This window comes from Bacillus rossius, chromosome 3 (genome assembly GCF_032445375.1).
Source record: "Bacillus rossius redtenbacheri isolate Brsri chromosome 3, Brsri_v3, whole genome shotgun sequence".
Taxonomy (NCBI): domain Eukaryota; kingdom Metazoa; phylum Arthropoda; class Insecta; order Phasmatodea; family Bacillidae; genus Bacillus; species Bacillus rossius.
The window spans coordinates 74,965,482-74,978,729 of record NC_086332.1 but is presented as its reverse complement, the minus strand read 5'-3'; the positions used below and the strand labels follow the sequence as shown (position 1 = coordinate 74,978,729).

The 13,248-nt window shown below is 39.8% G+C and overlaps 1 protein-coding gene across 1 annotated transcript in view; it reads left to right on the top strand.

The window, feature by feature from the left end:
- Nucleotides 1-237: 237 nt before the first annotated feature.
- The window catches only part of LOC134530909 (beta-galactosidase-1-like protein 2), a 32,669-nt gene continuing 19,658 nt past the window's right edge, over nt 238-13,248 (top strand). The window contains exons 1-4 of the mRNA XM_063366211.1: nt 238-339; nt 1,614-1,812; nt 3,103-3,288; nt 4,396-4,537. Of these exons, the coding sequence (XP_063222281.1) occupies nt 294-339; nt 1,614-1,812; nt 3,103-3,288; nt 4,396-4,537 (573 nt within the window). The 5' untranslated portion in view covers nt 238-293. The remainder of the gene's footprint in view (nt 340-1,613; nt 1,813-3,102; nt 3,289-4,395; nt 4,538-13,248) is intronic.

Genomic DNA, 13,248 nt, shown 5'->3' with positions numbered 1-13,248 from the left:
TAGCGAAATCTTAGAGCGCGAGTGAGCATTTCGATGAAATACACATAGGTTTATATTTTAAAAAAAATGACCACTATTTGATAATTCATATCTATCATTCTAAATTATCTTAACTGCGCAAAATAATTTTTATCGTTCTAACATGTCTCCATAAAGAAAAGTAAATCAGTAGTTTGCGATAAAGTATCCGGCCACTCGACTGAAGAGCGCGCACTTACACCTTCGACCGCTAGAGTGCCCTGCCTCGTGGCGCTATAAAGACTCGGTCCTCGCGAGCTCTTCATCGCTTCAACATGTCACGGACAGCATTCTTCCTGAGCCTGCTGGCCGTCGGCCTAGGTGAGTGATGCGTCTCTCTGTTCCTCTGTCGGCAGTTCCGCGCTTCTGCCAGTCAGCACGTGTCCGCTGTACTTGGTTCAAAAGCACTGGAGAGAATTGCTTCGTAGTTGGAATCCCACGTAGTTGACTGCGAGAACTGTGAGAGAGTCATGTTTACAATCACCATGATGACTTATGTGCGCAAACGGTGCAATCAGCACCGGAGAGAAAATAGGAACGCGAGATAGTAACATCAGTAGAAACTGTTTTTTTTTTCCTTCAGCACATGGTGTGGGCTATGTTGACTAGACGCCCAAAGCATTGTACTACTTATTTACATTGTGGAAACAGTTTTAAACGTCATTATTTTTTGGAAGTGAATGTTTTTAACGCCGGAGATTCTTTTTCATGCTAAATAACCATCATCAGACCTGGTAAAGCATCATTTCTGCAATGTTTCGAGCGTAAAAATATGGTGATGGCGAGTTAAAAAAATGACTCAACTACCTCAAAGCTTGCCTTCTCCTGACAATTCCTAATTGATGGCCGTATCACCCCTGTGAGAAATTTCTCATAGCGAATGTTCTAGCCTTATTGCCACCAGGGATTGAAAAAGGAAACTTAGCAATGAGGAAACTGAAGCCCTTGATGACTTTGATGACTGGGAATGCGTGAGGGGTTGGTGGCTGAGAGCACCAAAAACGTATTCAACCGATTCTTAAAGCGATCACATCGTCTTGAGATAGTGTGTCTTAAGAAGTATACTGCCTTTGCCTTTTACCTAACACGTATACCTTGTATTAGGATTTTTCACTAAAATTTTATTGCTTTTTCAAAGCACCCTTTAAAAATCAGTAAATATAAATTTCAATTCTTTTAACTACCTCTTAAGGAGTTATTATTATTTATAAACGAACCACTAAGGGCGACAATGGCACTCGCATAAACTATCTAGTTGCATTTACGGGTAAAACAGCAAGAATGCGTGTATTATTATAGTCGTGCTGTGTCATTCTATGAGATTTTAAAGATACCCCTACTAAATTATCGTTGGGGAGTTTATACAACATTCAATGCATGTGTCATATGTGAATTACTAGATGTTATGTTGGAAAATTTTGAGACAGCCAAGAGAAAAATGAACATTAGGATACGTTGAAGAGCTCCGAACAAGAGTTTACCAATCTCCGAAACGTCTGCGAAGGATAAAACGGATTGCGAACACGCCCAGTAGTTTCCTGTATTATCGCGTGTTTGAAACACCGCGCTTGGCAACACTGCTCGCTGTCTTGCAGCTGACGTGCCCACCCTGTACCAGCACTACACGCAGGGAGGGATATCGTCCGGTCTGACCACCTACCCCGAGGGCTTCCTGCTCAACGGGAGGAACATCACAGTGATCAGCGGCGCCATCCACTACTTCAGGGTCCACCCGGAGCTGTGGCGCGACCGGCTGAGGAAGCTGCGGGCTGCTGGCTTCGTCGCCGTGGAAACGTGAGGGAGACTGACTTGTCTGTCCACTGAGGCGTCTGGCTACACTGGCCTCGGGCCCGAATCTGGTTTTGCGCGTGTTGGTAGCCGACCCAAGTCACCCCTCTGTATGGTCTAGGCCTGTATGCATGAAATAAGTGGGAAGCTTGATAGTGTTCAAAAAGTTTTGTTTAAAAATTAAATTTGGCCTCATTAGTCACGTTTATCATTCCCGTCTCACTATCAGATTGCCTCGAGAGGGATGGACTTTTTAATTCTCAGAAAGGGGGTACTACCACCCTACCCCCTTGCAGTTATGTTGCTGTACATGTCTATATCACCATTTTTTCACTAAGTTTCAACTTCATACTTTAAAACTTCAACTTTAATATTTTTGCTAGTTTTATATTTTTTTAAAAATAATTTTTTTTTTTCAAAAATTATACTAAAGGAGTTATTTTGATGCGTTACCAAGCTGTGAAAAACCAGAAAATGAATTCGCGAATAATGATGTCCTATCTATGAATATTTTTTCTGGCTTTTTAGAAATACCAGACAACATTTGGCTAAAATATTACCACAAAACACAAAATGCTAAGTTTATGAATGGGATCATTCAGAGCGATCGCCCTAGATTAATAATCACGGGTTGAATTGCGATATCCGGTCATGGCGGGTGATTTTGATTTTGTGCCTTGAGATGCTCTGCCCTCTATGGTAGAAACGTCATGCTCGAGTAGCGAGTACACTCAGAGGTACCAACACATTTGATATTCGGCCTCACGTTCCAAATATAAATTAATCTATGTACTCGAAAATACTTGGAACACCAGCATTGCAACAAAGACTAAACCGAAGCACAATATGCATGACACATTAATTTTGGCGGTTAGAAGAAAAGGGGTGTAAGTGACGGAATAAAGATGTCTTCTTTAGTGTAATGTTATTTGATCATTTTTGTAGGCAAGGTTAAAATGTTTGATCCCAAAGAAATCCGTGTTTAGTCTTAAGATTTGTGCTACCATGCAGCAAGGTTTCGTAAACTACGTAGCAAAATGTTAGTCCCTTTGGAGATTCTTATGACTTGTTTCTTTTCCAAAACTATCTTTTATTCACTTTCATTCCTTTGACTTTGTCCCCTCAAATGGTTAGCGAGTCAGGATAAATATTTTCAACACTTTAATTTTAATTCCATGACCTAACATTTATTTACCTGGTAATTTCTTTTTTTTAAATTTCAGATATTGAATATTCCTTGACAATATCTTGTTTTCCCTTGTTTTCCCCTAAGCTACACGTGCTGTAATATCCCAGGTACTTGCCGTGGAACCTCCACGAGCCTCGGCCGGGGGAGTTTGACTTCGGCGACGGCGACCACGACATGTCCATGTTCCTGGACATGGAGCGGTACCTGCGGATCGCCCAGGAGGAGGACCTGCTGGCCATCGTGCGGCCCAGCCCGTGGATCGAGGCCGAGTGGGACACTGGCGGCGTGCCGAGGTGAGCGAGCCACGCCCCGTGCTTCCCGCGAGCCCGTTGCCGTCACAGATCTGTAACATCCAACCTCAGCAACGGTCAAATCAGGGCCGGTGCAAGGTAAATTGGCGCCCTAGGCGAAAAACCCTAATGCCCCCCCGGCCGGTCACCCCAAAAAAAATTTTCCTTGCCTCAAAATACATCACGCAAGCCTAATATTTTGTCAACAATCAAATGTAAGCAGGCTTGTGTTTTTTTTTTTTTTTACTTTTTTACTTATTACAAATCATAAACAGGTCACCGTGGTATTTAAATAATTACTTATATCAATATAAGCATTCCAAACTGTTACAAAAATCCATTTTCATCTAGTTTCAATAATCGTTAAACATATTAGGTATATCAGCTGTTATGTGTCGTGCTGCGCCGCCCCCAGCTACTTGGCGCCCTAGGCGGTTGCCTAGTTCGCCTATATGGACGCGCCGGCCCTGGGTCAAATCCATGTGTTTCAGAGCTGCAAATACAATTTTATCACGAAACTCGGGCCTCGGACACGAAATTTAACGTAGGATTCTGTGAAAAATAATGCCGAGCTTTATGAATCTACGTAAGTTGCGATTTTCAAATACATTTGTAGACGCGAATCACACGTATATTTTCCGCACCCGCCACTAGAATTCGCTGCCAGAGCAGCTACGACGACTATTGAATTATTCGATTTGCAAAGCGAAATTTTAATCAATATAATGAAACGCTGCCGATAAAATAGAAAAAGTATTTAAAGAAAATACTAAGCCCCGGCTTAGGACATGATTTTCGACAAAGAATCTCGTTAAAAACTCATTAAACAGTTAATACTACAAATTTTTCCTTTGGCTTTGTGAACTTTGGCTCAGCCATACCTACGCCACAGATGTGATTGCACACTTCCGTTCCATGCGACTTACGTTATGTTCACGAATCTACTCCTACGTTATACAGCAAACGTCGTACACCGAGAGCCGAGATGTTAAACGCCGCGTGTTAGGTGGATGCGGTACTACAACACACGCACGTGTGACAGTGAGTGTGGACTCCCGGCAGCGGGAAGGGCTGTGATCGCTCTGACGCCGTGCCTGCCCTCGTGCGCAGCTGGGTGCTGCGCGACCGGCGCGTGAGGCTCCGCAGCTCCAACTCCATCTTCATGGAGTACGTGACCAGGTACTACGACCAGGCGCTGCCCCGACTGCGTCGGCTGCAGTTCACCGAGGGAGGACCCGTCATCGCGCTCCAAGTAAGCTCCTCTCGCACACGCGGTACGAGCTTTGAATATATATACTGTATAGAAGTCGCCAGCCCAGGTTAAAATTTCTAATACGGTTTTGAGGTAGTTGGTTAATTCACCGCCGCAATCGCCACCATCTCTAGGGCATCGACTTGTGGTGGTCCCTAGCGGACAAGTGTCGAACTCTTCAAACACCCCTTCCCCCTCCTGTTGAACGACCTTGAGCTGCAGTGAATGATAGGTGGTGGGTGCGGGGAATGACAGCGGGCGACAGTGCTGCGCTCTAACGTGTAAATAACAACTAAGACGATACAGGGAGTTACGGCAGCGCACTGCAGCGGTGAAGTTCCCAAGCTGCTCATCATACGCTTCTGAAAAACTTAGAGAAAATCCTATCCACTCGCGACTTCTATACAGTATATATATTCAAAGGTACGAGTCAGCATTCCACCGACCAACTTCGAGTCTTCCAGTTCTCGCCAGTGACGTGTGACATCTGACCTCGGCAACGATCGAATCAACGTGCTCTCGTGTTGCAAGTACGTTTATAATACGAAGCTCCGGCATGAAATTTAACGTGGAATTCTTTGAAAAAAATTCCGACCTTGATAAATATACAGGGTTTGTGTTTTCAACTACATTTCTGAACGCAAATCACACGTATTTTCGGCACCAGCCGCTATAATTCGCTGCCGCAGCATCTACTTCGACTATTTAATCATTCGATTTGCAAAGAGAAATTTTAAGCAATATAATGAAACTGTTCCGATAAAAGAGAAAATGAAACTTGAAACAACTCTAAACCCCGGCTTTGGAACTGATTTTCGACAAATAGTTTTATTATAATACTGTTCAACTTGTTAAAATCCACTAAACTGTTAATACTATAAAGTTTCCCCTTGACTTTGTGAACTTTGGTTCGCGCCATGCGCTACAGATGGCAGCATCGTGGTTACACATTTTCATTCCATGCGACTTACGTTACACTCACGAAATTACTCTTACAAAATGCCGTATACCGAGGGCTCAGATGTTACACACAAAGATTTTATATAAATTATTGTCTAAAAATTATATCTAAGGCTTTTAAATTGGGGCGAATAGTTTATTTCAAATAACAAAAATTTATATATATTGCAGCTGGAGCACTAAGCGTCTAGATAATGGTTGATTAAGCAAATTTCTATAAACCCCAGCGAAACGAATCGCTGCAGTAAAATAATTTCTTTGAAATAATTGGAGGTAACAACGCGTCAGAAATATGTATGGAAAATGAAATATTTCAGGATAGCGACCAGTATTGCGGTAGTTGTACAACGTTGTTCAATAAAACATATTCCATACACTTAGTGTTTCATTTGAAATACTTATTTTTTGTTATTTGACATAAAAATATTTACCATTCGCCTCTAATTTCAAAGGTGAGCACCAGCCTTTAAAAACATTTTTGATAATAGATTATGTTATTTTTTTCGTAATGAACCTGCAGCTGAAGTTTGTCGGTCGCATTCTGGCTCATATGTATACTTTCTAGGTTTCCTTTGTTAAATATATTTAATATGGCGCCTGGTTAGGTCGCCAAAAGTCATGCAGAGAGCTCCAGGTGTTAACCGCCATTTACAAACCGCTCGGTATTTATTTAAAGTATCTGATTACGAATAGCATTTAAGAAGAATTGCATGTTTCTATACAAGTTTCGTTCGATTTATTCCTCTATGGTGTGTATTTTTTGCACAGTGAAAAAAAAAAGATAAAATGGGTGTTCCAAGAACATTTTTAGGTAGTCATTGTAAACAAATTCCACAAACAGTATTGTAAATGTTATAGGGACGCGCAGGGAGCCTTTATCTTTAATATTATATCTTAAAATGACAGGGTCGGAGCTACAAGTCTCATAGAGGCGCGATGCCGTCGCTAAGACTGCCCACCAGTTCTGTGACTGGCTCGTAGAGGTTGTGAAGTGCGTGATGCGCCATCCAGTGTCGCCCTTAGCGCTACCGCGCTTCTAGAGCTCGTGCACTCGGCCAGGTGACGCCTTAAGGTAGAAAAAGTATTATCTTTAAATGGTTATTAGGTACAGTAACACAAAGTATAGAGCATTGCAGCTATCACGAACAAACTACTTGAAGCATTGTCTGACAGACAGCTGCGCAAAAAGTGGCTTAAACACGGGTTTCAGAGTTGATACCCATGTCATTGTACCTTGGTAAAGTTCTAGTTTGCCTGGGTTCTGGTGGGATCGGCTGATTTCGGTCTAGCTTGGGGCGATCTCCCCTTGGTGCTTCTAGGGGTAGCTCAGGTGTTGTCGAGTCGTCGACTAGCCGCATAGCATCGCGATGGACCTTGGCTGTCCTGCTATTGGCTGTCCTGACCAGGTAAGTAGTCGCACCCAATCAAGCCATTACTCTCCGAGGTTCAGACCACTTGGGTGCTAGGCCTGCACAGAATTTTCGCCCGCCAGCTGATAGATGATGAAGCTTGACGTGGACCATCTGCCCAGGGGCAAGTTGGATGGGTTGAGTAGTGGATTGAGGGGTGTGACGAGCTTGAAAATGGGCTTGTAGCTGCTGGGCCTCGGCTAGCTGGGTCTGTTGGGGCCAGGTACTCGGTCCCGATGGCACCCAATTCGCCTGGCAGTGCTAAGTTACGGCCTTGCAGCCACTTGGGGCGGTCAGAGGGGTGTACTGGCACCTGCCAGTACCCCGACTTTAGATCTAGAGTAGTGAAAATGGAGGCGTCTCGAAGCCCAGCTAGGGCATTAGTTATACTAATAAGAAGTGGTGGTGCCGGAATGGTGAGACGGTTTATGGGCTTGAAATTAACACAGAACCTCAGAGTTCCATCCTTTTTGGTAGCCATGATGATGCGAACGTTGTAGGGCGCTACACGATAGATAATCCGGCTCGCAATTTTATCACTGCCCACACTCCCCTCACTCCCACACGCACACTGCTGGTGCCATCGGGGCAAAGAGGTTGCAATGTGCAACAACTGTCTAAGCGACTGGGAGGAGTACTTGGGGCGACGTCAGATTATAACGAATCATGTGAATAATAAGGAATTTTATTAAACATTAATTATTGTTTTCCCTGTGTAAAAGTTATAATTAAAAATGCGATATATTTATTAAGAAGTACATCTTGGCCTTCTATACACATGCCGTCTATATTTTTGGAACACTTCACTTCGAATTTTTTTGAAGGGTGGAAACGAATAACGAAACTCAAGTAATTGAAAGTGGAGGAATGCTTGATTTGCGTTCTGCGTAATTAATGATTGAGTATTCTTAAATGTGTTTATTTAACTTGTTGTGGGTCAATCCTTTACCTGTTGGTTATTTTCTGTCCACCTAGACTCGAACAGTAGAAGTACGTTTTGGGGGCTCCGGGGACTGGGTTCTGGGTGTTTTGCCGTGGTTCCAACCGCCATCTTAGATTCTGACGTCGCGGCGGCCATCTTGGATTACCTTGACCTTGAACTTTGACCTTGACCTTCAAAATTAGCCAAAATTGAGACAAAAATCGCCAAAATTATCCAAAATTTAAATTTTTTTTGAAAAAACTCTCCCCCAAAATTCTCAAAAAATTCCACAATTTAAAAAAAAAAGGATTTCAAAAACCTCAAAAAAAAATGTTGCCTTAGAAAGAACCCAAATTTCTAAAAACGGCTTAAGCATCCATGTCTAAAGCCTCCAATAAGCCATTTCTAGGAATTAGGATACCATGATTTCCATTTTGAATTATGACGTCACCATTGCAATTTCCGTTACGGCCGCCATCTTGAAAATCCGTAATTTTTATGTTAGAAAATCAGGAAAATTTTTAAAATTTATAAAAAAAATTAAATAATCGAATCAAATAATAAACATTTAATAAAATACTATTAAAAAATTAAATGTACACTTACCCCATGGAGCTCGGAGTCCTTGTTTCAAACCCGGTGAGGTCAAAAATAAAAAAATGATGACCGATCCTTTCTCCACGGAAGCTGCTGGCAGACTGACCTCCCACCACTTATGTCAAGGTATATATATTGTCAGCGAGTATGATGTCATGTCCGCCATCTTGGAAATCTCTTTTTATTATCCGATATTAATGAAAAAAGATTAAAATTTATAAAATAAATAAATATTTTTTTAATAAAAATTCTTATTAAAACCGTTGCATGTTTCGTTACGACCGCCATCTTGAAAATCCGTAATTGCAGTGCTATAAATTCCGAAAAAATTCCAAAAATCATTTTAAAAATGGTCTACTTCAAATGTTTAGTTATTTAAACGATTTCGGTCCTTGGTTCGATTCCCAGCGAGAGTAAACCAGTAATTTATTAATGTATTTAAAAAATCTTAATAAAAAGTAATAAAAACATATTACGGCACACACGTCATTTTGAATTATGTCACCACTGTATCATTATCGTTATGGACACCATCTTGAAAATCTTAATTTATTATCCGATTTTAATGAAAAAAGTTCAAAATTCATCAACAAAATTAACTTATTAGAATACTGATTAATTATATCGATTCCCGTCCTTGGTTCGAAACCAGTAAGAGCAAAAAAATAAAAAAATGATAGATCCTTCCTCCACGGAAGCAACGTACAGACTGACCTACCACCACCAATAACACGGTATATATCGTTAGCTGGTATAATGCCATGTCCGACATCTTTCCTTCGTCTGCTGGAGGCCACCGTCTTGTTTTCATCTGCTAGAGTGTGCTGATACCATGTATGATTTTTCTGTTCACCATACAATTGACCTCGACTGTTGGCATATAACTTTGACCTTGACCTTGACCTTGAACTTTGACCTTAACCTTGAACTTTGATCTTGACCTTGAACTTTGACCTTAGCCTTTGTACTTTGACCTTGGAACTTTTCTTTGACCTTGACCTTTGAAATTTGACATTGACCTTGAAATTTGACTTTGGCCTTGACGACTTCATGGATCCGACATTTTGTGTTCAGTACATGCTACCAGTAGCTACCACCTGCTAGAGGACATTGCCACCATTTTGTTTTCGTCTGCTGGTGGACACCATCTTGTTTGTGTACTCGTCTTATAGAATGCATTAACATCATGCTAGTTTTATTCTAACCCACTAGAGTGCAGTTATAATTTATTATTACTGAGGTGCCCGCCATCTTGAAATTTTGGCGCCATCTTGGAATCGTGTAATTATTTAGCTAGAAATTCGGGGAAAATTCCAAACCTCACTAAAAAATTTATAATAAATTTACAAATTGATTCCATCAGTTTCTGTCCTTGGTCCCATACTTGAACAGTGACAAGTGTAACTAAATATTAAATAAATTTTTATATTTTGGTTTACATTACCTTTCGCGGAGTTTATTAATCATTCTCTCTTCAAAAATAAAACTCAAGACAATATATGACAATGCTCGACGAATTAAATACGTTTCCGATAAGCCCAACATGAAAGTATGGTTTTTCAATAATCTGAATAACCTATAAATCGTTCATGTACAAAGCCATACATACAGGCCAATCGTCTTCGGACCACGAGACCGAGTCATAAACAATATCAGACATATAGGCTAGTCATTTCCGGACCTCATGAACTTCTTCGTCGTTAGCTAATTACAGTCAATTGGACGGTGTTATGTAAAAATGGTTCAACCCACAAACATTTTCAACCCAATAAATTGAGCTCAAAGTTGAACACACAATAACCGGTATTGTGGCAGTGCGTTGAATGTTTGGTCGCATGATGGCAAAGTAGCAAGGAATGTCGGTTAAACAAATTTAGCTCCATTAAAAGTGTAATTTTACCTACACAATTATTTCAATAACTTTTTTTCCTTTTGTTGGTTAACTCATTTTTGCATAACACCATCCAATTAGACAATCGTGAAATTTTTTATACATACTAAATGACCAAGAGACCTTGAAAAATATTTTAGCTAGACCAAGAGGTTTTGAACTAGTAAAATTCAGTCACTACAGATTTTACTACGCACAATCAACAAAAAGGAAGCACTCTCGGAAGCACATTCGACATAGAGGGAGTACATTCAACAAAACGGAAGCACAATAGGACGCACATTCAACGAAAAGGAAGCACATTCATAGAAAAGGACGCACAATCGGAAGCACAATCATCAAAAAGGAAGCACATTTAGAAGCACAATCAACAAAAGGAAGCACGTTTGGAAGCACAATCATAGAAAAGGACGCACAATCGGAAGCACAATCAACAAAAAGGACGCACAATCGGAAGCACAATCAACAAAAAGGAAGCACATTTGGAAGCAGATAATTAACCCTTTTCGTATAGCTTTTTTTGTAATCTGTCAACTTACAGTAGTCAACATACAGTATCAAATTACAGTAGTAATCGTAGTTCCTGAAACATCACAACTTTTTTGTTCTGGTAACCTACTGTGCTCGTCTGTGTTGTCGTTGTGGTGTCCAGAATATATGTTCTGTCACATCACTGGGTTTACCTGTGCATATCTGTGTTTTTATTTACTTTTTAGTATCATCTCTAAGTTCGTCTGTTTATCGCTGTGTTGACCAAGATAATTTTTGTCTTTATTAACTGTTCTTGTAGCAACTGTCATTCGTAAACGCACTGTGTTCGTCTGAGCTTTAATAATTTTATGACTAATTACTTTACGGAATTTTCTGTGCTGTCTGTGTTTTTTTTTAACCTTTGACATCAGCTGATTTTGGCTTTTTTCTGTGTGTTTTAATATTCATCTTTCTTTGTGTGTTTTTGTGGTTTCTTATGGCATGCAGTGTAACCAGTAATGGCGTGTGTACAAAAAAATCCTAAAACAATCTTCCTCGTTGCAAGCACCATTCAAAGAACGTAAGAAACTCTTTGTCGCAAGGAACGGTTGCAAAAGCGTGCCGAGTCAATGTTTCACATGATATACTGTGTTAACTTTCAATTCCAATCCACAACATAGAAGCCGAGGACATAGTCTAAAGTGCTTCCCAAGAGTGGTATACTTCTTTTAAGTTGTGACTGAAAACCTTTTTAATATAAGTAATAGATAAAGTATTTAAAATGGAAAGTTGTACACCTGAATTATGTTTAAACGAATGATGTTATACATTAACAACGAATTTTGGGGCTGTAGCAAAATGAGTTCATTGACATACATAGGAGTACTACCTTTATTTTCCACATCATTTTGTTACTACTTGCAATTATTTCAATGAAATCAATTTTTCTACAGCCAATATATTAGCGGTGGTTGTATAACTTCATTTAGTTAAACTTAATTCAGACGCTCATTGTTCCATTTTAAATACTTCCTCTATTATTTACAATAAAGAAGTTTTTCAGCCCCAAATTAATAAACGCATACTAAACTTGGGAAATACTTCAGACCATTAGTCTTAAAGAAGGTTTTCAAATAACTTTGTCGCAATAAACCTGCAGTCGAAGTTTTGATGTGAATACGTCTTTAAAATTGCTTCCATAGTGGGAGGCAAATCAAAAAACGAATGATAAAAAAATCGGGGGATACAGTTTGGTGTTGCAGCTACATATCTATCACCTCTTTCCAAAATTTAATTACACCACTGGATAGCTAAAGGATCAAAGAATTCGTTACGCTAAGTGAGGATTGTGACGTATCGCGCATGGTGTAGGGGGAAGCGTCGCCATTTTGAGGTCATTTTACTGCGTTTCGAGATTTCCATTTAGTATAACTTTTGACTCGGAGAAGCTATGACGTTCGTTTAGGTTTCAATCGTCAGCTCTCGTCAAAATATACCGATTGCATATCTAAAAAATTAGTGTGAAATAGTTACAGTGAATATATATGGTGTTAAAATAAATTTTAAAAAACTAAAATTATACCCGATTACGAGCCTTATCTCACTACACCAATTATGATAGTCGGAGACTTTAATGTTAATGTCCCATAAGACCGCTTATTACCTGGCTTCATGTTCAGCGAGTTAAATTTGTCTTACATCGAAACTTCTCCAACAACATTAGGTAATACATGTATTGATTTAACGTTTACCAGAAATCTCGATGTATCCTGTATGCCATTTGTGTCGTACTTTTCGTATCACAGAACTATAATTAATAAAGTTATAACAAGGTAATTATTTGTTTACTTGATTTCTTTTTGGAACCCGACGAACTGAAATAGTTGCTATCATAAACAAAACATGGAAACCCGAAGGACTTCTTAGTGTTCAAACATGATTACAATATACATAAAATAGCATATTTTATATTTTGTATAGAAAATATTACCCGTTACGTACACGCATTCACGTACAACACACGGCCGTATCTATGATACAGCCACACCCCATTTTTTCGGTCGAATTCAGACTCATGTTGTATAAGGCCATTCACAGTCGAGCTGTGATTGGTCCCCGAGGCTGGCCATCACTTTCACAAACGAGGCCTCAACTCACACGTTACCCGAAAAACTGAAGAAAAAGTGATATTCACTCTAATGTGGAGTCACGACTGCAGGAAGGTTTAATAAAATAAACAACTGCCAAGTCAACATTCTCAGAATATGTTGTCCATGAAGGGATTAATGAGCAATGAACAAAGCGGTGTGTATATATATATATAGTAACGATTTATTAAAACAAAATTAAATAAATCGTCTTGGACAAACTACCGGGTTCGTAAAGGATAGTCCAATTAAAGATTTTACTACACAGTTTTATTTATTGCCAATATTTACGACGCTAACAAAATAATAATCTT